Genomic DNA, 26,182 nt, shown 5'->3' on the forward strand with positions numbered 1-26,182 from the left:
TGCAAGCCCACTAAATGGCTACTAGTCTTGTGCCACCACTTCATATTTATTTGACACTTGGCCCAATGATAATAACAAAATGGGAAAAAAAAAATGAAAAAAAATAAAAACAGTCTTGGCACCCCAATGCCATCTCTTCCATCTGCTGGAGCAATTTTTAAGGCTGTTTTTACCAGCTCATTCTCACTGACCATCCTGAAGGCAGTCAGAGATGTTACAATTCCTTATACATAATTAACTGTGTCTCAGTTCCCTCAGTGACATATTCTCAAAAGGCTTGCAGAAGCCAAAAGTGATAGTCTGTCAGCAAGCTATCCCAAGTCCTTAACCACCCACTCCCCGAAATCCCTCACTCTCAGTTCCTCGTTTCTGCCCCCTCACCTCAGCATTCCTCTCAGTAGCTGTTTGCAGGGCAACAAAGAGAACTGGATACAGCCAGGACACAGCCAGTATCCAATTCCTAGAGCCATATCTGGGATATTTGTTTTGTTTTTTAAGGGTTATTTATCACCTGCATTTCCTCTTTGTTCCAGTTTCCAGCACAACCTTTGAAACAGCTGCGTCAGCTCAGCTGGACAAGGTTTAGCTTAAGGTTAGGTAGACTGAAAAGGGTAGATCCTTTCAACCATTCCATTACAAGGATACTGCAGCATGCTGTTTATTCTGCATTCGGTTTCGTATTATTACTACGTACTTACTCAGTACAGATTTTAGCTAACCATCTTTTAAAAATTATTTTCCTCTCTTCCTTGGCTCCATTTTGCACTCTTCTCCTCCTACACAAAAGACCATAACTTTTTTCTGGACCGATGTTTGATTTCTGATTTTTAATTTTATTTTTCTTCTACAATCTCCTTCCCACACTGAGAAAATGCAAAGCACAAGTTCCAGAACCCGTAAATTGATTCAATTCTTTCTAATTGTCCAGATATTCTTAAAAAACATTTTTGAAACAAGACAGGGTTTTGTTTGGTAAGTTTGGCTCTCTTTTGTTTTAAACTGCACTCTGGTTTTGAAATACTCAAGCCAGTTGCTAGCACAGGAAGACACATCTGTGAATGTCTACTGTCATACAAGTTCCAATGCAGGAATGTCTTTTCAAGCAAAATAGTATAGGCAACATTAAAGGAAAAAAAATAATCAAAAGTTGATTTTGTTTGCTTAAGGAGATTTTACAGTTTGTTCTCGGAAGAAAGATTTTTTTAATTCTTACCAGGGACATGTTTTAAGGCCAAAACAACAAGAAAAAGGCATCACCCAAACAGTCTCAAAGAGATGTGGAGTTGAAAGCAGCTACATAATCTGTTTTGTTGGATTTTTTTTAATACCAAAATAAACTAGTCTTCATCATTGTATGTCTAAACCCAGAGAACCAAACTAAAACCAAAGCTTTTAGTAAGAAAACTTAGCTCTGTTGTTACTAGTTATTTCAGAAGAGATAAAATATCACTTTAAAACACCGTTCTTATATCACAGTCATTTCAAAATTATGTGAAAATAAACCTAAAAAATCATTTCAAATCAAGATAACAGCATCCAAATTGCCGTAGTGGTCTGGGTTTGTCAAACATTGGTCAGATGCTACAATCAAAACCCAAATTTCCCAACTCCAAGGGAGAGTTGTCCCAAGTGGGAGATGCCCAACTCCAAGTGGGAGTGTCCATTATCAAAGTATCCACTGATGTCAACTAAATAGCAGCCTTGGAAAATAATTTCCAGTCCTTTGATGGAGCAGGCCAGAGACAGTCTCACTAGACTTCTCTAAACAATATTTTATGTTAAAGGATAAACTCAGGTACATAGGAAATATAAATAAATAGAGATAGTACTGGGCAATGTAATAATAATTAATGTTCTATACATACAATATATGTGAGTAAACAAAGCATAAGAAATTATACTGTCAATACATTTATTTTTGCCAGAAAAGTGCTTAACTAAGTCAACATGTCACAACAGCTTATCAGCTAACTATGAGAGACTACTTGCTTTCTTTTGACTCTATTTTCACTTATACAGTACTAGTCACTTGTACAGCAACTGACGTAATTGAATCTTGGTTTCAGACAGGGCATATGGGTACCACTAAAATACATGAGCTTTGGGGAGAAGCTAGAGAGGGTTTTGATGAGCTTTTTTTTTTATTATTATTTATTTCACTTGCTTGCCTTTAGGCCAGTTAAATTAAAAAAATAAAATATTTTGTTTGGTAAGGCAGTAAAAGATTTGAGTCACAGCTCCTACTAGGGGAGAAAAAATACATGCCAAAGGCATGCACCCAGGTTCTGTGCAACTCTGTTAAACTAGAACAATAAAAGCACTATCTTTGCCTCAGGGAGCCTGTAGATGGTATCAGCTGCTGCACTTGCATGCCCAACCAAAGTAAGCTGAGTTTGCAAGATACAAGAGGATAAGAGCATGAATGAGTTCTTTGCAAAAGGCAGCCAGATATCCAGTGCTTGAAGGTAAACAGAATGAGGAAAGAGCTGCTGGAAGCAAGGAAAGTAACTGAAAGAAACAGCGTCAAGTAATAGGAATGGGTAATAGCACATTGTTTAAACAAAATGTAAAAAGTCCTTACTAAACTGCTTTAAACATACTTTCAGTATCAGACATCTGTGCGTATTTTTCAGAGTTGACTAAACTACTAAGAATTATTGTGTGCTTGAAAACTCATTTAGCACCTGTTTAATAGTGACTGGTGCTTTATGAATAGTTTACTGGAAAGAAAAGGAGACTCACCTTGTATAAAGCAGGAATGATTTGATGCATTTTCAGCCGATGAAATACAAAGATATCGTACACTGCTGAAATTGCCAGAACAGTTACTCCTTGCTCCTTCCACAGCATGCTGCACCCAGCGCACACTCCCGTTCCCAAGATCCAGCCCCAAGTACTAGCTGAGGAACTTCTCGTAGAGCAGTGCTTCACGTAACACATCAGGGAAAGCAGAAAGAAGAGGCAGGCTCCGATGTCTGCCCTCCCCACAATCCCTGCTACGGCTTCAGTGTGGATCGGATGGGACGCAAACAGCAGACCTGCTATCAAGGTCCAGTACCCATCCCCAAAGAGGATCCTGGAGAAGTTTGTGAAAAGGCCTGTGACTGCAGCATGCAACAGGACGTTTACAAGGTGATAGCCCCATGGGTCCATCCCTCCAACAGCATGATTGATGCGGAAGGAGAGCGTGCAGAGAGGTCTGTATGACTTGTGGCTCCCACTGTGAGTGAGAAGTGTTCCCCAGAAGTCATTGTAGAATATATGCGTCCACGGTGTCTCTGGCAGAAGGTCCTGGTTTGTCTTGATGGCTCGGCTATAAAAGACAAAAAATTCATTTCAATAGAAGGAAAAGGATACAAATGAAAGGCTGTGAAAATGTAATCACACTGCCACAGCAAGAAAGAATGGCATTGTTTTGATGCTGCTTTAATTCAAGTTTCGAATTTTTACAGGAGGTGTTAGAGAAGTCCGCATCTATTGACTTTTTGCTAAAGCAAAATTTCCATACAAATTGGCTTTTAAAACATTAGAAACAGATGTTATGCTGCTTCCATTAAATTAAAACACCCTTCAGTGGCATTCATCTGAATCTAACCCAGGAGTAATCGGTTAAGATTTGATGAGTTATAATTAAAATGTAAAAGAAATATGAAAAACTGACAAACATTATTGTTGAAACAACTGATCCTCCAGTAATTCAGAACTAAAACCCCAACTGGCCTTTTATACTGAATTTTTAATTTAGATGTTGGAATGAAATCTCACTGACATGGATGAACAATAAACACAGAAAGTCGGTAGGAACATGCAAATCTGTGGTGCTGTATGGGCACTCCCACAACTTTCTCATACATATTTTGATTGACAATATTTTTAGCTAATACCTTGCTAAAGACAGACAGCAGAATATTTTATAGGTGAAAATACACATTCTCCTTAAATTTCTTATATTTACAGTTGAGGAAAAAATATTTTTTACATTGTATTAGCTTATGACTTCCAGTCTGTGTCAGCTTGATTGGGGGAAAAAAAAACTGCAGTTTTCAGCATTTTTGTTTCCAACCACCCTGGCAAGGACTGGTGCCAGCCATTAGCAGTCTCCATCTCTAATTCAATACTGTGAAAATCTGTCCCCTATGTTTGTACAATTCTAATCATTTGCATTTAAAATTTATGCTGAGGGAGAAGGTGTGAGACCTGCTTAGCTCAAAATGATGGCTAGAATTTAATTAATTACTTGTCTTCATAACCAAAATTAAATTTAAGCTGTTCTGTAAAGGTGCTTTGTTTTTACTACTAACCTTAACTCATTTAGCATTTATTTTATATGGGTAACTAAGAATCCAGCCAGTTCAAGACTCTACTGTTAAAAATATTAAACAAGAGAAATGATTTATCTCTATTTCTTTACTCATTCCCTCTTCCTGCCTTTCAAAAAAATACCTTCCCATAATTAACCATTTTTCAATTCAGATGATAAAGAAAAAAAAACTGTGTGAAATTCAGGCCAGTATTGGAAATGCACTAGCCTAATTCATTTGCCCAGATTCGCCTCACATTCTCACCCCCAATGAAACAAGTCCCTTGCAACCTGTACCCAAAACCCAGTTTTTATGCTGTTAGTTTCAGGAATGTTGTCTTGTTCTTTAAAGAAAAATGGTCAGACACCGATATGCTATGTCACAGAATCTTCATGCAAATGCTCTAAATAACATGCAGCTCAGCATTTCCATTGTCTAGCGCACACTGCTATAATGCTTTCAGACACGCTTCCTCCCGGCGTGTCCTTTTGTCTCTGTGCACATGGAGGTTATGAAGAGGTCAGCTTAAATCCCTTAAAGATCTGATGATGCCTTCTAGAATGCCTGAAAATTTTCATTTTGACTTCTGCTTATGCAGTGGATCAGGTTGCTTCTATTTGTTTTCCCAACCCCACACACATTTTTCTCATTTCAGTCCAGTCACAAAAGAACACTGGAAGAAAACAAGATCTTTGTTTTCACATTATTTATCTTGTCCTTCCGCAGAGTCCCTTCCTGAAATCTAAGTCCTCTGTTTGTGATTTCAGTTTGTAGAAGCACTATCAGAATCACCATGAGAAAAAAAAAAAACAAAAAAAAAACAAAACACTAGGAATTCAGTAAAAGTAAAACAGGTGTTAGGCTAGAAATATTCCTTTCTCTTCTAAGAAAAGAATAGTATGTAAGACTACAAGCTCCTGAACAGTGAGTGGTGTTAAGAACAGCTATCAGATATCAGAATTTAGAGTTGAAACCCTGGACTACAAACACATTTTTTTCTTGGGGAAATGCTAAAGAAATAAGTGGCAGCAAAGAAGTAAGTTGCCACTGCAACTGCCCTCCTCAGAGGCTTAGTGCTCTGCTGCAAAAAGGCTAGATGGCAAACATGTTAGTCCTAGGAAATGTACGGTTTTGTATCTTTTGCAGATGTGCCCATTTCCAATACTTCCATTTCCATACAACCACTTCGTAAGAGAAAAAAAATAACTGTACACATCTATAAAACATATATATATACATGTACACATGTATAAAGCTACTGATACAGATGTATAAAACAACTCCACACTGCACTTAGTAAGAAAAGGGACCGGCTCTGTCCCTGTAAGTGAACAGCTGCCCTACCATTCCTTCCCACGCAGCATGTATCCCCTTGTTGGTCTCTTCCTTGCCAAAAGTAAACTGCTTTCCTCAAAATCATAAAGAAAGCTATTGTATATTCTGAAGGCATTAATTCAGTCAAATTTCATTTACAGCCTTAAGAACAAATTTGATGCAAGCCTGATCCTTTCCTGTTCAGTCCTGCTCATATTTAAAAAAAATAAACAGCAAGCCTTGTAGATACAGTATTGATCACCCTGTATTTGGCTACAAAATTCATCAGACAATTGTGAAATATATGTAGTTTCTCATGCGTGTAAAGGTAGCATAGGTTAATACCTGTCAGCATGAAAAATACAGGAACTGTTGGTTCCAGCTTACTTAACGGCCCAGTCACATCAAATGTCGGACCCTCTGTGAGACAGGATTTGAAATGAAGTTCTTTCCACAAGATTACTTTTTGTTAAATGTTTGAATGTAACAACAACAAAATAGTCTAGTTAATGTTTTGGGATACTGGAAACACTAATGCAAGAGATGAAGCTAGATGTCAGACAGCAAAGAAGCACGTCTCACATAGGCTGCTTAAGCTTCAACTGCTACCCTATTTCACGTTATCAAACGTAATAAAATCCACATTCGGTCAACATGCATGACTGCACAACAGGATGCAGGAAAATGAATATCTGAGGTACCAGAGCCAGGCATTTCTAAGCCATTTTGCTCTAAGAATCAAAAGCAGAAAGTCTCCAGCTTCCCACAGCCTGGCCAGGCCCAGCCATGGGCCCCCTGAGCCAGGCCCTCCCACAGGCCCATGGCCTGGCCCAGCTGCCCCCAGCTGCCCTGCTCCTGTCTAGCGCAGCCCCATCTTTCTTTAATTATTAAATTAACAAGCTGTTAATTCTGCTGCAGTAGTGGTGCTTAGTCACTGGTTTCAACGGCAATTTTAAAAGCCGTCCCTCTTAATGCCCTGGCAGGCAGTGCTGACATGTCCTTTATAATGCCTCTGCACTCGCAGCAACTGGGGCTCTCCACAGATAGAAAATGTTATTAATTACTGGCTCCAGGAAAGACTCTGGGATAAAGGAAACTACAAAACGCCTTTTTAGCCTTGTCTTCTCCTTCTCCTTCACTCACAGTTTACCTCCAGGTTACGTCCTGCAGATTAGTCCAATCTTGCTAATGGGCATAACAAGAGAAACTCGCCAACTGCACTCATCACTCTTAAAAAGAGCTGTAAACTCTGCTCTCGCTAAAAGGCAGCAGGTCACAAGGGAAAGCCGTTTTTCAAAGCTCCAACACAACTGGCATTTTTACTTTCAAGCAGCCTCAGATAAGGCTTGCAGACTCAGCCAGGGAACTCGCTTTCGTCAATTTTTAATGCCTGCCCATTTCACGCATCCCGGGAGAGCGGGATATCTTATTCAGTGTACAACAAATGGATCGGTTTGAGAGGGGGAAAAAAAAAAAAAAAAAAGAATCATAGCCAGCTATCAATACTTTAAAAATAGAAGTCGGAAGAAAGACAAAAGCTGCACGGGAAAATCATCTGCTTATCTACTCAAAAGATTCCTTCTGCCTCCTGCTTTATAAACTGCTGATTTGCCTGGGTCAGTACACACCTTCATCACAATTCAAGTAAGATTTTTTTCATCAAACTCAAATAATGCTGGAGACCCAGCAGTTCACACACGCACATATACATGCATACAAGAAAGCCCAGATGTTTTTAAAATTAACAGCTCTATATGTCCTAAACTTCTGCACTAGTGCTAAACCGATCCAGGTGTTAACACCAGGGTAAAAAAACAGATGCAACATTCTAAAGTGATTTAACGCGTTAAGCCATATGTCCAGCTTCAATATTGCTAATGGTCCCCATATGCTGAAAATGAACATCAGCATTTGAAGTATGGAACATATTTTTAAGAAAAAGGAGAACTCCCAAATGTGCACACAGGAAGCTATTGCCCAGCCTTCTCTCACATAAAACAGATAGGCAGTGATGAACTGGCAAGTCTCTACTTGGAGGTTCTTCCTTGTTTTTCCTCAAGATCATTTTAGAATATTTTTCATTTACTCCCTTTTCATAAATAACAATGGAAAAGTACCCTAGAGCGTTTTTACAGTGTATCTTAACGAGTCATCCTAAGGATGCTTACGAGATTACACATTACCTATAGAGACAACAAGCCTGAAAAAAAAACTGCCAGAGACTCTTTTTTGGAGTAGAAATTAGCTTCACATTTCCCAGATACACAGTAGCTGAATCTACCTTTCCAAACTACTCACAGGCTATTTGTTAGGCAGATGTGTGATGAGAAAGCAGGCAAACAACAGACATCATCTATTGTACATGCCTACGTCTAATATATATGGTTGTCTGTTATATATGCATATAAGTCTATGGGGCCTGATAGGATTCATTGCAAGATAGCCAAAGAGCTGTCTGATGTCATCATGAGACCTCTCTCAATTATTTTTCAATGGTCTTGGGAATCTGGAGAGGTCCAAGTTGACTGAATGCTGGCAAACATTGTCCCTGTTTTCAAGAAGGGCAAGAAAGAAGACCCTGCTAATTACAGACCTGTCAGTCTAACTGTAGTGCCCTGTAACTGTAGTAAAATTATGGAGAAAATTATTCTGGAAGTTACTGCAAAACACCTGAAGGACAACGTGGTCACTGGTCATAGCCAACACAGGTTCACGAGGGGAAGGTCCCACTTAATAAACTTCCTTTTAAGACAGGGTCACCCATCTAGTTGACCAAGGGAAGCCAGTTGATGTTATCTTCTTGGATTTCAGTGAAGATTTTTTTACCGTTTCTCACAGTATCCTTCTGGTCAAAATATTCAGCATACAGCTAGATAAATATATAATGTGATGAGAGAACAATTGGCTGAGGGGAGGCCTCATGGCAGCCTGCAGCTCCCTCACAAGGGGAGAGAAGGGGCAGGTGCTGAGCTCTGCTCCCTGGGGACAGCAACAGGACCCGAGGGAATGGCATGGAGCCGGGACAGGGGAGGGTCAGGCTGGGTGTTAGGGAAAGGCTCTTCACCAGGAGGGTGGTCGGGCACTGGAACAGGCTCCTCAGGGCTGTGGTCATGGCACCAAGCCTGCTGGAGTTCAAGAAGCGCTTGGACAACACTCTCAGACACATGGTCTGATTTTTGAGTGGTGCTGTGCGTACCCAGGAATTGGACTTAATGATCCTTGTGGGTCCTTTCCAACTCAGGATATTCTATGATTCTGTAATTGTCATACTTTGGACAATTCTCATACATGACCACAGACTACAGTATACATATAGTCTGTATTGACAGCATAAAAGAAAAAAAACTCAGAAAATACTATCTAGTGCATAGATATTTCTTATGAGTAATAAGCATAAGTACATGAAAACTCATTCATTTAAATGTTTAATTATAGACTCAAGAGAACTAGTTACCGTTCTTGTAGATGTCTGGCGGCAATTATATCTTGGATGTTCTGTTTTAAAATTCATTTCTTCTCAACAGTTGTGAAAGTGGAATTTATCTACAACTCCAGCAGGCTGTAAAAGCTTATCGGTGCCACTTCACAAAAAAAAGTTATCTGTATTGTATATTGACTAGGGACACCTGCAGGAAACCAAATTATGTGCATCCTCTGGGTTTCAGATTGCAACTTTCAGTTTCTCTTAAGCACAAATATTTAGGTGAATCTCTAAAGAACGGCCAATAACTCAGATGTTTTCAGACAGGAAATACTGGGTAACAAGTAGCTAAGTGATATATAGGATCCTGAGTTGCTGGCTGTGAGAACAGGACCATACACACCAAACACTGCAGAAAAAACGCCTACATTCAAATCATATTTTAAACTAATTAAAGCAATACCTAACACCACCAAAGGGAAATGAAGTGTCAGTAAACTAGTGCTTAGCTAAATTCTCCCAATAGTTCAGTCCTTTTCTTCCTGTTTAGAAATACCTGAATGCATCCAACTCAGCGCTCATACATGAAAGATGATATATTTTTAATAAAATATTCCTATATTGTATAACTGCTGGTGAAAGCTATTAACTATGCAGTTTGTATAGGAGAGTATATAAATAAATGATAGTATTATTTACAGGTTTTGGAATATTACTGTCCTTTAACAGTAATTTCATAGCCAACTTAAGTTTAGTACCAGAACAAACACAAACCACAAGTAACAGGACTGTAAGTAGTGTCTTTCTCATAAAACTTTTGGGGTGATACTTTCCTGAATTAGATATAAGCAGAATGGAAAGATCCATCAGTGAGACAACTTATACTATACCCTCACATACTTGCAATTGCCATCAAAAATGAAGACAGAGAAAAAAATCAATAAAAATAAAAAATAAAAAATCACTGTCAAAAGTTATGGTCTTGTTTCACAATATAGATGTAGACTTTTTAAGATTTTTCTAAACTGCACAATGTCTTTTAAAGGAATCGATCTTTTAAAATACACAACGCACATTTGTAGAGTATAATGGAAATAAATACATTTAACAAGGTAACTTCAATTCCATCAGTTGTGGTTTGATTCTTCCACCAGTAGGCTACAATTCCATAGCCCACCGGCTGTAGCTTTCTAGACCTCTCTAACTTTCCAACTAAAGACACACAATGTTATTCTGAAGAAGGAATGGCATCCTGAACCAGTGGTGGTACCCATATATAACACCAGGTGCTGTCAAGCACTGCTTTAACTACACTGAAGCATGCTGCAAGCATTGATTTTCTTATTGACCAAAAGAGCTTTGAAAACTTTAAGCAGCTAAAAGTTCAAAACATTTTGGTTACAAGAAGGTTGAGTTGGCCTGAAAAATCTTTTCCTCCCAGAACATAAATATTTCAAAAGCTAACTATAAAGGCTTCAGACTGTATCCTTCTCCATACTGTAAGCCCTTTCGTTTCTAAGTGTGTCCTCATGTGCTAAAAGAATCTGGCTTTAATATTAACCCTAAGTGCACCTCACTTCCTCTCAGTTCAATCTTTTGCTTGACGTAACAAACACTAAAAGATGGACTACGTGAAATCTGAAACTCTAATGTCAACTGCCTGGTTTAGGACTACTTGATTATTCAGACACAGGTAAGAAACATGCTGGAGGGAAGCAAGAAAATAATAATTTCTGTTTCCAAACAATGGCATGCCATCAGATTTCTCTCAGGAGGTAGCAGATACACACAGTGGAAGAAGATGAGCTCCTGTCTTTGTGTCTGCTCCCCACATTTCTTCACCTACTTGTACAATAGGTCTACAAAGAAGCATTTATTGAAAAAATTATTAAATTACTAAATTAGAAAATGTTTTCTCCTTTTCTCACATTTGTTACATACGCTAACCTCTCCCCACCACACCATGTAATACAAATTTTCTAATCCTGTTCCCCTAAGACTTCAAGATATTCAGTATTTGCCTGATAATATATTCCTTCAAATACATATTAAAAGTTATTCTTTACAAATATTCTTCAGTGCAAACTACTGCCTGGCAATAGCTCATGATTTATTTCACACACGCACACGTACACACACACAAACGCACATATATAAATGTATGGGTAAAAATGTAATTCCAAGCTTCTGAAGCGTGGTCAGAATTCATAGCTGAAACCTCTGCTGCCCTTTTCAAATCTATTTTAGATGATAAAAGTGGGCCCAGCAGGCCTTATTAGATTTACTGTTCCACAGAAGAACATGGCAGTACCCTATTTCTCTTCCCTACTTCCCTTTGAGAAAATAAAACATAAATATTATTTTTTTTTGCCATTTCACCATACAGCTACTCACAACAGTACAATTATCTCTAAGGAAAAAGACATTTTAAGGCTTGAGAATACAGTAGTTACAGTGGAAATGTTGAGACTCTTAGCTAGATTAATAGGACAGACATTAAACTACTTTTTCTGACAAGCCACCTACTGAATATACATAAAGCCTTTCCAAAACTTGTATATTTTAAACAATTAAATGAAAAACAAGGCATACCTCCTGTACCACTACTGAAGAGCTTATCAGTCACATATCAGTCCCATTAACAGTTCTATATTCTTTTAAGTACATGGCAGACTATTCTGAGGAAACAAAGCTCAGTCATTTAATTTTTTAAAACTTACATCTTTTGTGATTCAAGTCTATTTATTGACAGCAGTTTCAGAAAGTTCAGGGTGATTGTGCATAATTATGCCTAAACACAAGTTTCTTGTGTACTCCCAATTTAAAGCCTGAAAGACTTTTTAGGCAGCTGACTTTTATTTTTAGTGAAGCATTGAAAAGAATGCCCAGGAACACGTACACACATAAATATAGAAATAATGAGTAGAGGAGAAACTTCTGAACCACAACATAATGTACATAATGTACAGACAGCGTCCTTTTTATCTTTTCCTTGAGGGGAAGGAGAGGAGGTTACGTGGGGGAGTGTGGTTTGGGTATAAAGGGAAGTGTCAATTTATTTTGTATAAATTCCCGAACTCAAGCCTTTTATTTAGGCGCCCAAAAAGCCTTCATTAACAGAAGTCTGGTCTAAACTTAAAGTTTTACTGCTTTAACTGAAAGGTATCCTACTAAATCTATTTAGTGAAAACAAATACCCAGAGGTCAACTTTAACCTTACACTAGCTTTAGAACCCATATTGAGGAAATGACCATATTTGGAGGAGGAAAAAAAAAAAAAGGCAGCCCCAGACCAGCTACTGTCGGTAAAATTCATGTTTTTCACTGCAAGAATCAACTGATTCAGACAGCAGTCGAAATCACAGTGGCTTTCCTTCCTTTATTCAAAGCACTGCAAAGCCCAGATCCCACAATGCTAAAAGCTATCAGCCATGGAATTTGTGTACACCCCAAACTCTCCTCTCTCGAAAGAGTCTCCTCTTCCCTTCCTTCAACCCCATCTGTAAGTTGCATAAATGCGTAAAAACAGTGTTCTGACCCACAGCAATTGCACACACAAAGATGTAAGCTGATGACATGCCCCAAAATCTCTACTGAATGATCGCCTTCCAGCTCCTCCTCCTGCTCAACAACTGGGAACAAAGCATTTACACATTGATAACTACCAGAAACCAAAAGTTGGGAAAAAAAAAAAAAAAAAGATCTAAGATTGTAATGTGGTGACAAATTTTCCCATCAAAAAGCATCAGGCTTTAGAAAACCAAGTGCCAAGATCATTTTGCAAGTGCTTATGAACATTGCACTTAAAATTTTTAACACAATATTTGCATTGTCCTAACCTCAAGCTGGACATGAATTTTTGTTCCAAATACCATAGACTAAGTTCTTTCTCTACATACCTGTAAAAATGCACAATTAATTTTATGTAGGAAAGTAAGTAGGAAAATAAGCATTTTCCACTTTTCATCCCTTTCCCTATCTAAAGGCTATCATAGAATCATGGAATCGTAGAATCATTAAGGTTAGAAAAGACCTCCAAGATCATCTGGTCCAACCATCACCCTACCACCAATGTCACCCACTAAACCATGTCCCTAAGTGCCACATCCAGCCTCACCTTGAACATCCCCACGGATGGTGATGCCACCACTTCCCTGGGCAATCCATTTCAATGCCTGACTGCTCTTTCTGAGAAGAAAATAATAGCAGATTTTTCATTTAATCATATTGTACAGCACAAGCATTTTCCATTAAGGTTAAGTACACGTCAGTATCTTATAAAGAGTTATTCTGAGGACTTAATTATTTTTTTTTTGTACTAAAAAAGCAGAACACTTAGGTATCTTTTCTTGTAGCATCGTCCATTTTTAGTACAAAATTAGTACATTAGTACATTTACTACATGCCTTCAGAAGGCACCCAATTCTGTACATGAGATACTGCCCACATAAATATATTAAAACTTCAAAAATTGCCATCTTTAGACAGCAACTTCCATATAAAGGGGAAGTGGAAAAAAAAAATTTTTTTCTTTTTTAAAATCAGTCTGGTCTAAGGAACCCAACAGATGCCACTGGTCCAAAATTATCTCTGTTTTCCTACTCCAGTTTACTAACTTCTCTGATATGCCGTCACATGTGATTGTGGTGACAGCACTATTTATAGCAATACACTAAATAATATTAGGAGGTCAAGGAAGCTCTCCCTGAGGATTGAGCAACTAAATTATGCTGAGTCAGCTCCGAAGTCCAGCTACCCACATGAATCAAAAATGCTGCCATTTCAGTGAAGATATTCAAAGATAGTGCCATTTCAGTGAAACCATCTGAGGACAAAAAGAGAAACACCAACCAACATACAAAGCAAAGCATGTTTAACTTGATGGAAGAAAAGCAGCATGAAATTTTAACATTTAAGATGTTAAAATAAATCCTAGGTTTACATTGCTCTCTGTTGATAGTTTACTCACTAGTGAATCTACCAAAGTAATTAAAGTATCTTTTTAGAAGATTTCAAAATTAAAAAAAAAAAAAAAGGTGCAGCATTTTTCCTTGTCAGAAGAGGATTTCTATTAAACAAATTTCCTACAGAATATACACAGGGGCCAAAATCTGGCTAGAAAACATTTGTGATGGATGGAGTTGAATTCTACCCTTAGACCTTGCCACAGAAGACAGGTCAGACAAATTCCTGGAAGCGCCCAACCCCCACCACCACCCCCCGCTCTCCCCCCTCTAAGTAGTTCCGTATAGTCTTGGATGAATGAACTTTCTCTTTCTAGCTCTCCAACTTTTCTACACAAGCACTGTGGAAAGCCCTTCATAACAGAGCAGGCTGGCACCCACCCATTCAGAAGGTGTTGATCCCACTGAAAAAAAAAGGTTAAAATGAGTTTTAGTGATTTGTTTCATCTTTGTGCCTCAATCCCTGATGCAGACATCCATTAGAGAGAACAAATCTTTGTGGCACACCATAGCAATTGTGAAACACTAGAAATCTAAGCCTACTGCAATGTTTAAAATAAATTTTATTTTCTCTTAATTCCGTGGTTAAGAGCACCCAGGTAGCAGCAACAGCTTGAGATTGACATAAAAGGACTAATCACAGTTATTTTAGTAAAGAAAATATGGACTTTATAGTCACCATTACATGGTAGTCTGCACCGAGCATACCCCAGAGGATTTTACGGGATGCTGTCAAAGATTGAGCTAAAAAGCCAGGAAATGACAAATTAGTTGAATTATGTTATCAGAACACACAGGATCAAATTCTGATTTCTGCTTTATTAGCGTTAATCCACATTAGCATTGGAATAACCTCCGATTTATGTCACTGAAACCAGTAGGGTTATGTAATCAAGTGCAATTGGGATTAGCTTTTATAGTCTTTCAGAAGACTTTTTAGATTTCCAAGCACAAAAACAAAACAACCAGAAACCATTTCTTCCTGTGTTTTGAGCAGCTGTTGGGATGCAGGCACTAAGTAATAAGGATCTCAGACAGCAATTCAGGGAAACTGAAGCCATTACTAGAATCATGTACGAGATCAACCTTCCCAACTATACCATTACAGCTAAGTAAAGTTAAGCAGAACTACAAAAGAAACCAGCACTGAATGGAAATGGCCAGATTTTTAAGAGTCTCCAATTCTACACTAGCAAATCTGCTTGCACTTTTTCTCCACTAGTGATTTGTGTGCCATTTTATGTGTTTTTATACAGCAGGTTTAACTTTCCTAAGAAGTACCCTTCTAAAAAATGAAGATCTCTGGGAAGATTAAGCCAATAGTTAGCCGCTAGGCTCAACTTCCTACCGTAACATTTAAGTCCAAAAACCCTTGACAGCAGCACAACAGAGGACTACATTTTTCCCGGTAGCTGAGGAATGTGAATGCCACAAAAGGTTACGGTATTTCATAACTCTGGCTTTTTAACAATGACAGCTGTAGGTTCTGCCTAAAGACAACTACAGAGGAAAGCCAATAGAAGAGAACATAAAGCACAAGTACTACCGAAAGCTTTAAAAAAAATTATGAACAGTTTGCTTCTTTTAGTAGTCCACATCAAACACAGAAATGGTTTGTAGGGAAACAATTCATACGCAGTATTTTAGTAACATGGAAGTTGTGTGTCATCTCTTAAATTCTAGCACTGCTAAGGGACAGCAATAATTTTGCCTTCATTATTCACACAAGCAGGGTTGGTTGAGATCAGAATATGAAGAAACTTGAAATGTGGAAAAAGAGTCTTGGATAGATGAGAAGGGAGAGACGCAACCGAGTGGAACAGAAGTGATCCAAAGGAACCAGCGAACAGACTGCCTGGAGAGGTTAGTCAGCACGTCCAGACTTCAGAAAAGAGAAAAACGGTGGGTACTACAGTGTTGTATTTGTTGACAAGGCTAATGTATTCTCTTCAAATACCTCAGCTTCTCACAGAAGGCTGGAAAAAGTACTAAATTTCACCTCAGAGAGAAGCTTCAACTTTACATGCCTGTAACTTGAACAGAGTCAGTTTTCTGCTAGGGATCTACATGTGTTTAATATATAAATCATCTAAGAAATAAATTGCAATGCCTCACCCCACCCCACCCCTAGTCCCCAAAGAGAAACAGCCCCTTTTGAATCTTTACATAAACTACAGCGCATACACCTATCACCTACAGAGCTGGGGAAGGTTACCTCTGCAGAGTTCAAGGCTCCCTCTTTGCTGTCTCCCATGGCATTACAAGCCACTGAAAGTTTAATGAAGAAAATTATAGTTTGCTAGAGCATATAAAACAGCAGGATGTATTTATTTCTGCATAATAAAACCAATGTAGAGTAACATAAGGAATAAGCACTTTCTGCTCTACAAGACTTGCGTCTTCTTCTGGGGCTCTACATTGCATCTTGCTACAAAGTTATTGGGAATTCAAGATTTATTTCTCTTCACAGGAAATTAGCTGTTTGGAATAACAATGCTGTGCGTGCATCATAAATATCCCAGCTTCTTAACATGGGATACACAGGCAAACACTGAGAAATGAATTATGACATATAGCCACTAAATACAGCTATCCAATGCACCCATCCCATCCACAAAGACAACGTAGCACTGGAGGCCTATTCATTCTTCAGCACAGACTGCTGTGTTCTTTCGATGAATTCTGAAGAAATGCTGAGATAAGAAGACAATGCTATCCAAATGCATTAGGAAACCTTACGCAAATATTGCAAGCAATAAGCCATACCTATCTCATTCAAATCCGCTTCATCACCCTCTCTCATTCTTTCTTAATTCAGTTGTAGGATAAAAGCCTGTAGAAATCAGTGAAGAACAGAGGCAGATGATCGTGAGAGGTGCTGTGAGCCCACAAGAAACCCACAAAGTCACCATCACGTTTCCAGACTCACTGGGGGTTCGACGTCCCACCCTTGGAAATGGAACTAAGTCTAACAGGGAGCTGCAGCAGCACGCACTATCAGGATCCTTTCACCAGAAGGCACTCGACTTGAATCCCACACTTAGAGTGAATGCTTAACCATCAACTATCGAGAAAGATAAAATGATATTTCTAGATATATGAGCTGCTGTTATTTTAATATCACAGACCATTGCTACAAGCCAACAAAACAGATGAAAGTTTTAAATTAAAGGTCACTTCTGTGGGCTGATATTCTGCAATTTTATATATAAATCAAGCCAGGTGACTTATTTCCAATAGCTATGAAAATAATAAAAATGGTTTCAATGACCTCAGAGATATATATGCTTATTTGTGGTTGTGGCCCCAGGCAACCCTGAAATCAGCAATTCCATTAAGTCAGAAGCATGGCACACAGCCAAGCTCCTGTAAGAGTTAAAGATCCTGCATATACTTTCTTTGTGTGTTTATTTGAATAGAATGGTGACTTTGGATTTTGGGCCACCCATCACTTATAGACCTCCCATTATATTTAAAAGAACTGTTCGGCCAAAACTTAACATACACCAGTCAGCTTTGGGATACTAGCTTTTTAAACAAGATGTAAAAACATCAAAAATTGAAACAAGGGGGAAGAGAGATCAAAACAGGGTTCATTTATCTGGAGATATTTTAATCTATTTTCCTCTAAAGATAAGACATACAACATTCGTGGTGCAGTTTAATTACAATAATAAGATAAAGAACTTACATGCTGTTTCAAAGCCAAAATAAATACATATGAAAACACAGACTGTCCAATATAATAAAATAAGAAATAATGGTGACAATTATCAGAAAACAAAGAAACTACTTCAGGACACCATACTGTTTAAAAAAAGAAGGAAAAAAAAAATTTTTTTCCTTTCTTCTCCAGGGTCACAAAAAGAAGCTGTAACAGCTAACATATAATCCTGAAAGTCACAGTGATGTGGGTATATTAGATACAAATTTTTCAATGTTCAAGTCAGGATTACTGGCATTTGCCAGTACTCTTAAGGACACCCTGCTACTAAATAAACGATCTGTTTCTAAATCTGGACTCCAGAGCTGCAAAAGCCATCATGAATTACATTTTCATTCAGAAGCTTCAAACCATGAAAGTTTAAATTGAGGAATAACTAACACAGGAAAACATCAGTGTATCCTATTTCTCTATATACAGTTGAGCCCTCTCAAATGAGAGAAATTCATAAGGAAAAATGCTACACCTAATGATGAGTAGAGGAAAGCATGATTCAAACTTGCTAGTAAATATAACGCAAAAGCTATACTCACTGGTCTATAGCCCAGGAAAGCTGGGGATGCCCCATGCCTGGAGGTGTTCAAGGCCAGGCTGGACGAGGCCCTGGGCAACCTAATCTAAGGGGTGGCATCCCTGCCCGTGGGTAGGGGGTTGGAACCAGATAATCTTTAAATTCCCTGCCAACCCAGGCCATTCTATGGTTCTGTTTTTTCTTGCCAATGGTACTGGTTTTTACCATAAGAGTTCACTCTCAAGGACAGCAAGTGCTAAATTGATATAGATTAAGAGAACAAAGTTTTCAGAGCTCACTAACAGTAGTCTCCCTGATCCATCCTGACATTCACAGCCCCATCTCCATTTTACACTGCATATACTGAATGGAAGAAAGTAGCAAGCAAATTGCTCTAGAATAGGGACTCAACATGCATGTTTTTTTCTTTGGCCAGGTACTACAACGAAGGTTGTTAAGTACTGGTTCCAGCCTAGCTGTGTACCACTTGGAAATAAGCCATAAATTACTGAAGTATGTATACATGTACATTGAGATTTAGGACCTGCTGCTTTAGAAAGTTGATTCAATGCTAACATCTAAAGCTTTAAATTTGGCTCCTGAAACAGAGAATAGTACAAAAGCATACCCATTTACCATGTATCAAAAAGGGAGTCCATTGCACCTCCCAGCAATAATAAAAATCAATAAATAAAACAAATTTATTATTTATTTGTATAATAAGTTAAAAATGAAAGTGCTTGTGTCTTTATGGATTTAAATAGAGAGAGGAGAGCATTGCCAAGAACCGCAGAAGCTCTGAGATTTGCCACTCCACCTTTCCTGGCTGCCACGAGAAGACAATGGTAGCTCTAAGCTGAACTTCACACCCCTCCTATCACCAAATGGACACACTCATGAAGAAAAGTTGTTCATTAAGCCCAGGAAAAATGCAACGCATCAAACCGATTAGAACCTGTTCTTTGAAAGACCACATCTGAGTCAATCCTGAAAAATGGAATTGGATAGAAGTGCACAAAAATATTTACATTTCACACACACATAAATGTTTTTATGGCCTGCTCAGCTTAACCATTTAAAAAAAAAAAAAAAAGACGAATTGCAGTAGAGTACACACTATGCAAAGCACAAGTGGTAGCTACTGCAGCATGTATCATACCTGCCAGTTCATTGGGTTCTCTCCTTGAAACTAGAAGAAAAACTAGTTTGCAGATAGCTCTCTCCGGTAAGACACCCCACTGTGCAGGCGACACAAGGCTTCCTTCCCACCAGGCATGTTTTGTCTTTGTGGAATTAACTTAAAGCCAGTAACAACAACCCACCCTTCCTCTTGGTATTTATTACATGGCTTCTTACTGTCTGAAGGATGCTGATGTCTCTTGGATACGTTTCTCTAATTTTTCAGAACTTATTTTAGATGCCATATAATGACTTTTAAACTGAAGTTTCATGGCAATGTTTTTCAAGCTCAACTGATTAAAGCTTGTTTAATGAATCTTGAAGAATATATATTATTCACCTTAATGAGAATTTATGCAAATCACTGCCACTAGCTTCTGCAAAAAAACCTTTTCAATTAATTATAATTAGACTTTTAGTTTTAGGCTTCTAGTTTTTTTCTACTGGGAAATTATAAGCATGAATTTATTTTCTTCTTCCTTTTTTACTCCTTGGATTTTAGGATGGTCATTTTATATGAAAAATAAAAACAGTATTCAAATAGGCACGTTCCCTAACGCTTCTGAAACTCTCACAAATATGGAAAGACCTCTTTCTCTAAATAGAATATTGTACAAATATTCTTTCTACACATTTCAAGGGCATTTCAGTAGGTTGCATATTAAACACTGATGTAAAAAAACTTGCCTAACTGGATAAACTGTACTTTGAGTATAGCCCATCAAGAAGTTGCAACTCAGAAAGAATATTGCACTTACCAGTAATAATTTCTGAACTATTTTGCAGGTGTGGATTTACAGTGAAAAACATAGTGCAGAACTCTGTATTGCAGAGATAAATAAGTTAGAGGTTACTATGACTAATTCAAATATTAAGAAGCTCCTTATATAAAGGTGAAATTCTTATTACATTGCAACTGATTTCATAAAATCAGGTGCTTTTAGCTCTTTCGAATAAAGAACCACCATTTTGGTACTAACTGTAACTGCTGAAGCCAAGAAGAGAAGGCAGGAGAAGATTGTCACTGCAGTCTTCCTAATGGAGAGTCTTCATTCTGGAGAACAGCACAATTCCCATGAACCTTGCATGTTCCCCTCGGGCTGCACAGGAGCAGAACCCAGCAAACACTTAGGTCTCACCGTCCTCCTTGGACTGTGAAATACCATCCCAGACCCAATCTTGAATTATTCAAGCCTCCTCCAATTCCCTTTCAGCCTCAATTCCCTTCATCAGCACAAATACAAGCTGGGAAGAGAAGGGATTGAGAGCAGTCCTGATGAGAAGGCCTTGGGGGTTCTAGCCGATGAGAAGCTTGACATGAGCCAGCAATGTGTGCCTGCAGCCCACAAAGCCAACCGTGTCCTGGGCTGCATCAAAAGCAGCGTGGCCAGTAGGGTGAGGGAGGTGATTCTGCCCCTCTGCTCTACTCTTGTGAGACCCTGCCTGGAGCCCTGCACCCAGCTCTGGGGCATCCAGCACAAGGACATGGACTGATTGGACTGGTCCAGGGGAGGACCACAAAGATAATCAAAGGGCTGGAGCACCTCTCCAAAGAAGACAGGGTGAGAGAGTTGGGGTTGGTCAGCCTGGAGAATAAAAGGCTCCAGGGGAGACCTTATAGTGGCATTCCAGTAACTAAACAGGGCCTACAGGAAAGCTCAGAGGGAGTGCAGTGAAAGAAGGAGCAATGGCTTTAAAGTAAAAGGGGTTAGATTTACACTAGATATGAGGAAGAAATTATTTACTATAAGCGTGACAAGACACTGGGACAGGTTGCCCAGGGAAGTTGTGGATGCCCCATCTCTGGAAGTGTTCAAGGCCAGGCTGGATGGGGCTTTGGACAACCTGGTCTGGTGAGAGGTATCCCTGCCCATGGCAGGGGGGTTGGGACTAGGTGATCTTTTAACATCTCTTTCAACCGTAACCATTCTATGTTTTCATAATTCTATGAAACTCATGATTAATTTGGGAGGAGAAGGAAAGAAAAAGGGAAGAGATCATGAGGCTGTTACTTAGAATTACAATTCAGGGAAGGCAGTTTCTGTCTGCGCCTTTTTCTCCCCTGAAGCCACTGGATTCCAGTCCCAGAACACCTCCTGTGCTTTGGCAACATCTCTCTTTTAAAAGTAGTCTAACGCACCTTACATTGTTCTCACTCCTGTGTTAGGATTTTTCATGCTGCAGCCCCTAAAGGGACAGAAATCAGGAAAAAGGAATGACTGCCTCAAGTAACCCATGTTCAACAAACTTTCTTACAGTTACCCATTGTTGACAACTGCCATTCTGTTCCTTTTTCGGTTCCTCAGGCATAACTTTCTTTCAGCTATGAAATCGAAGCTCTAATCCACACTGACGACTGCAATCATAGATGCTATTCATAAAAGAGAGAAATTCAGAACTGGACATAGATACACTCCTTAATCTGTCACAGTTGTTTAATCATGTGTCATTTAACCAGAACTGAAAGAGTGCTTCCTCTTGGAAACACAAATGTGAAAATGACCGTTTGGTTCTAGGTTTATAGTCTTCTAATCCAAATCAAATCTGCTCAGGGAAAAAAAAAAAAAAAAAAAAAAAGTTACTCCTGTCTAACTGTTACATCCATAAAAATCAACCTGGGATTTGCAAATCAACATTTCACTTTTGAAGCTTACATTGCAGTGACTAGTAGCAAAAGTTTAGTAGGTTAATTCCAACTACAGTGACATTTTATATATTGCAATACTAAACATGAAAGACCTCAACAAGACATGCATAAGAGTACATCTACTATGCCCAAAACAGTAACACTCAAAATTAATGTACAGGACAATCATTTTGAGTTGAACATAAAAACAAACGTAAGGCTTTGGAGCAGTAAGCAGATTCATTAGAAATGAAAAACCAGAATATTAAAGAGCAACATAAACAAGGTGAAACTGTACTATGCTTTTAATTTGCAGAAAGAATTTGGCAGCTGGAACTTCATTAGCAATTCTCTAGGTGATGTATGAACCAGTTCAGTCTCCCATGACTGTACCTGTTTTGCAGGGCTAGCAGTAGTAAAACTGACATAATAGCTCGAATCATAAAGACAGAGAACACTACTTCTTAACAACCTCAATAAAGTGACGTGTTTTATTTTTTAAGCAGCCACTTAGCCCTTTGGAAATGTGGTTATGGTCAGATGACAGAAATTATCTTTTGAAATTCAATATTCACTGCCAAGGGGATATTATGATGCAAACTCACATCTCCTGTTTTGCCATTAACACTGTCTAATCTGTCAAATTCTTTATAAAAGAAATCTTGGTTTACAGGAAAAAAATTAAATGCATCTGTTGGGTTGGTTTTATTTATTTTTTTAATTGAAACAACTGAAATATTCATCAACTTCCCAGTTCTGATTTCTTGGGAAAGGTACAATAACTTAACAACCATGACAAACCAGTGTTCAGGAGAAAATGTCCAACTCATTTGGTTTCTGAGAGATCTTAGCTTGTGGGACAAAGTGGTTAAGTACAGATAAAAATTCAGGCATTCCAAGAAAAATATTCCTGCAAAGCATTCTTTTTATATAGATGATGCTTTATTGGCTGATTTTTTATTTTTTTAAAAAGCCATCTAGACAACCAAAGATAAACTAAAGGAAGATAATTACAGCAGCAGCAGAAATAACCTTCAGTAACATTTTTTCTATTATAAGCAATGCTTTCATGCACAACAACATTCAATACTATAATAGCATAAACTGGCTTTCAGCACTGTAATTTTGAGAATTACAGTCTCAGAGCCTCAAGTATTTTGCTGCTGTAGGATTTCAGATTTGTTCTGCTCTAAGTAGCCAAACCTTTTAACATTTCTCTAGTTCTACATCAGATTAGAAGACATTCTCACCCTCCTCCTGCTTTGTTTTTTTCTTGGCTTCTATGTTCTCCCATTTCTATCTAAGAATGTAGAACTATTAAATCACATTGAAAACAAAAACATCACCCAGTAGTTAATACAACTACTGCCCCCTGCCAAAGAAATGAAATTCCAATACAAATCCATTAAGTTGTCCAAATATATGACGGTCCTTGAACATCAACTCCATGCAATGAATGTTTTGGAGCTTTTATTTTTTTTACCTTACTCTTCAGAGAAGTTTCCACCTTTTTTTCAGCTTTGATTACCCTTTTAAGTAAAATTAGCTGGCCTAAAACAAAAGCCACACACATTCATGCAGCCACAGACACATTTATTTCACTGAACACAATTTCCTAATTTCGTCACTTTTGCATAAGCCGTTAGGTTCTGATAGCTCTCAGGAAGCCAACTCTTGCTCTTAAGACAGGCAAAATTAAGAGAGGTGAGGGAAAATTCATTTTGCCTGTTTCCTCCCTTGCAAAATCATTCAGAAATAGCAACGTATAAAATTCCTTATTGTTATCAAAATGATGCTACCCTTCGTGTCCTTCATGTGCACCTTCGGAAACAAAGAAGGAAGTGGCTGAGAGAGTCACAGACGAGCACGGAAGGAAAAGATCCGTGTGCTCAAAAACCTTTCCCTGATAAATTACACAGCCACTTCCCTCAGCCTAAAAGGTCAGAAACAAATCTAAACAGAAAATGCCAGTATGTAACAGCCTTTGATCGTCATTGCTATATCACCTAGCTCTGCAGAGAGTTACCCCTTTCCACAACGGAATACGGTAAGAGGAGGAAAAAAGGGTAATTAAAATAAAGCCTCCCTTTGTGAATATATATACACGCCGCCTAAACAAGTATTTCCTTGGCCTGTCTGTAAAACGCAGAGCACTGCCTGGCTCACACATGGTAGCCCTGTGACAGAAGGTGCCAGCGAAAGGCAGAGTTGTTCACGGCTCTGATGTGATCGCATTGGCACCACCATCTCCTCCTGACACCCACGTTCCCCATGGCAGTCATCGCTCCGCTCAGCGGCTGCCTCTCGAACCTCTTCCCACCCCACTGCTCACAGCAGGGTGGGAAGCAGTCAGATTCAGGTTCTTCCTTTCTCTTCCCTCTCTTCAGCAGTGTGGACTACGTGAGGGCTCCTGAGGGGAAAATAGGACTTCTTCATTGGGACAGAAGGGGAAAGGCAAGGAACAGTCAGGAAAAAAAAATAATAATAATCTCTGATCCTCTAAGTTTTGAGGACCCCATGTAAAAAAGAGGTGGGAGATAAGGTGAAAGAGAAAACTCAGACCCACCTCCCTAAAAAGCTTCCCAGAAAGTCACAGAGTCCTTCACTAGCTCCGCCTCAGCCTGGATCTGCTGCTGCCACCACACAGCTCCGCTTATTCCCTGCTGCCAAAGCAGGGCCTTTGGGGCAGTAAAACATCACTGTGATGCATCGCAGTGAAATCTAAAGGCCAAAGACCCGAGCAACAAGGCCAAACGTTATGTCATCAGTGTTCCTAATTACAGAAATAAAAGGCCTGCTCACTGAAAAACACAGCTGTGACCTCATGGGCACTTCCACGCTGTGAACATTTCATTTAAAAGACACCGCAGTTGCCATCTCAATTGTTAGGCTGGCAAAAAAAAATAAAGAAGCAAAAAACAACACCTTGAAGATGAATCTGAAGGCAACAAAAAAAGACAAATCACATCTAGATGGGCACAGAGATGTAAAACAAGCTAAAAAAACACCATACGAATACTGTCTGAAAATGCAGTATATTATAGATAGGACAGTTTTCCAGGTAACTTTTTCCATAGTTTTCCATAACGTTTTCCATAGTAACTTTTTAACATCTTTAGGTAAAAGACTTCATTTTAGAAAGAGTATAGTTCTAAAAGGGTAAGGGCCTGACTAGTTGAAACTGCACGTTGGGCACGGTTTTTCCCTTCTCTTATTCTTCTCCCTCTTCTCTGCTACCCCTTTGTCCCCATTACTGTTAATAGCAAAAAGCACAAACATTTGAATTGTCCCTTTTTTGTCTTTTACTTTTCTTTTTTGCTACCGACAGGTTTATGGACAACTGAGGGTGGGGTAAGGTTTGGTTGTCTGTTTTTTTTTTGCTGTTGTTGTTGTTTTAATTTATCGATTATCACAACATCTGTTAATCACTTTACACAAAAATAGTATTTTTTCCTTGTTGCAGGGGTATTGAGTGATGAAGATTCTGCTCTGTCTCTCACCAAACACTGATTTACGATGCAACGTTGGCTGTTAGGAACTTAAGCACTATTAAACAAGTGATCAAAATTTCAAACAATCTGCCCTTTTGGATGATGTCAGCTTTAAACTGTTTGGCTAAGATTTTCAACATGCCAAGTTCTGAATCTTGCTCCTAATCGCAGATCAGAAAACTGTAGCTGTGAGCTGTTCTGAATATATCCCCCTCTACGTTTCTGCAATTACCTCAACAGGTCTATCATCAAGTACGTTGTTTTATGCTATTTAGAAGTATGTATAAACTTCACACCTTCCAGCGTCCCTCTTTAGGCACCACAAACCATTAAATATATTTACGAAAAAAAACAGTACAATTTAGGGGGAAAAGTAAAGAAACGTGGAATTGTTTCTTTTACACTACTGTCCCATATGCCAGGAGTGACGGGAGTATTAAAAGCAAGCACAGTCATCTACTGTTCTCCATGCACAAAAGTCAGAGCTAACGAATTAGGTTGAACTAAATTAAACCAGGTTTTAATTTAGAATGTCCTTGTTCAGTCATTTTGTTATACCCTTGTGGGGACATTCTCAGCGCAGCTGATGGTATTTAGCCACCAAGTTTCTCACCTACAGTACTGTACAGGGGTGTTTTGAAAATTAATTAA

At 38.7% G+C, this 26,182-nt stretch overlaps 1 protein-coding gene across 3 annotated transcripts in view; it reads right to left on the reverse strand.

The window, feature by feature from the left end:
• TMTC2 (transmembrane O-mannosyltransferase targeting cadherins 2) overlaps positions 1 to 26,182 on the reverse strand; it is a 253,991-nt gene that overhangs the window by 146,929 nt on the left and 80,880 nt on the right. For all 3 annotated transcript variants that reach the window (XM_040558339.1, XM_040558356.1, XM_040558346.1), the window contains exon 2: positions 2,743 to 3,313. In XM_040558339.1, the coding sequence (XP_040414273.1) occupies positions 2,743 to 3,313 (571 nt within the window). The remainder of the gene's footprint in view (positions 1 to 2,742; positions 3,314 to 26,182) is intronic.

Source organism: Cygnus olor, chromosome 1, assembly GCF_009769625.2.
Source record: "Cygnus olor isolate bCygOlo1 chromosome 1, bCygOlo1.pri.v2, whole genome shotgun sequence".
NCBI lineage: Eukaryota > Metazoa > Chordata > Aves > Anseriformes > Anatidae > Cygnus > Cygnus olor.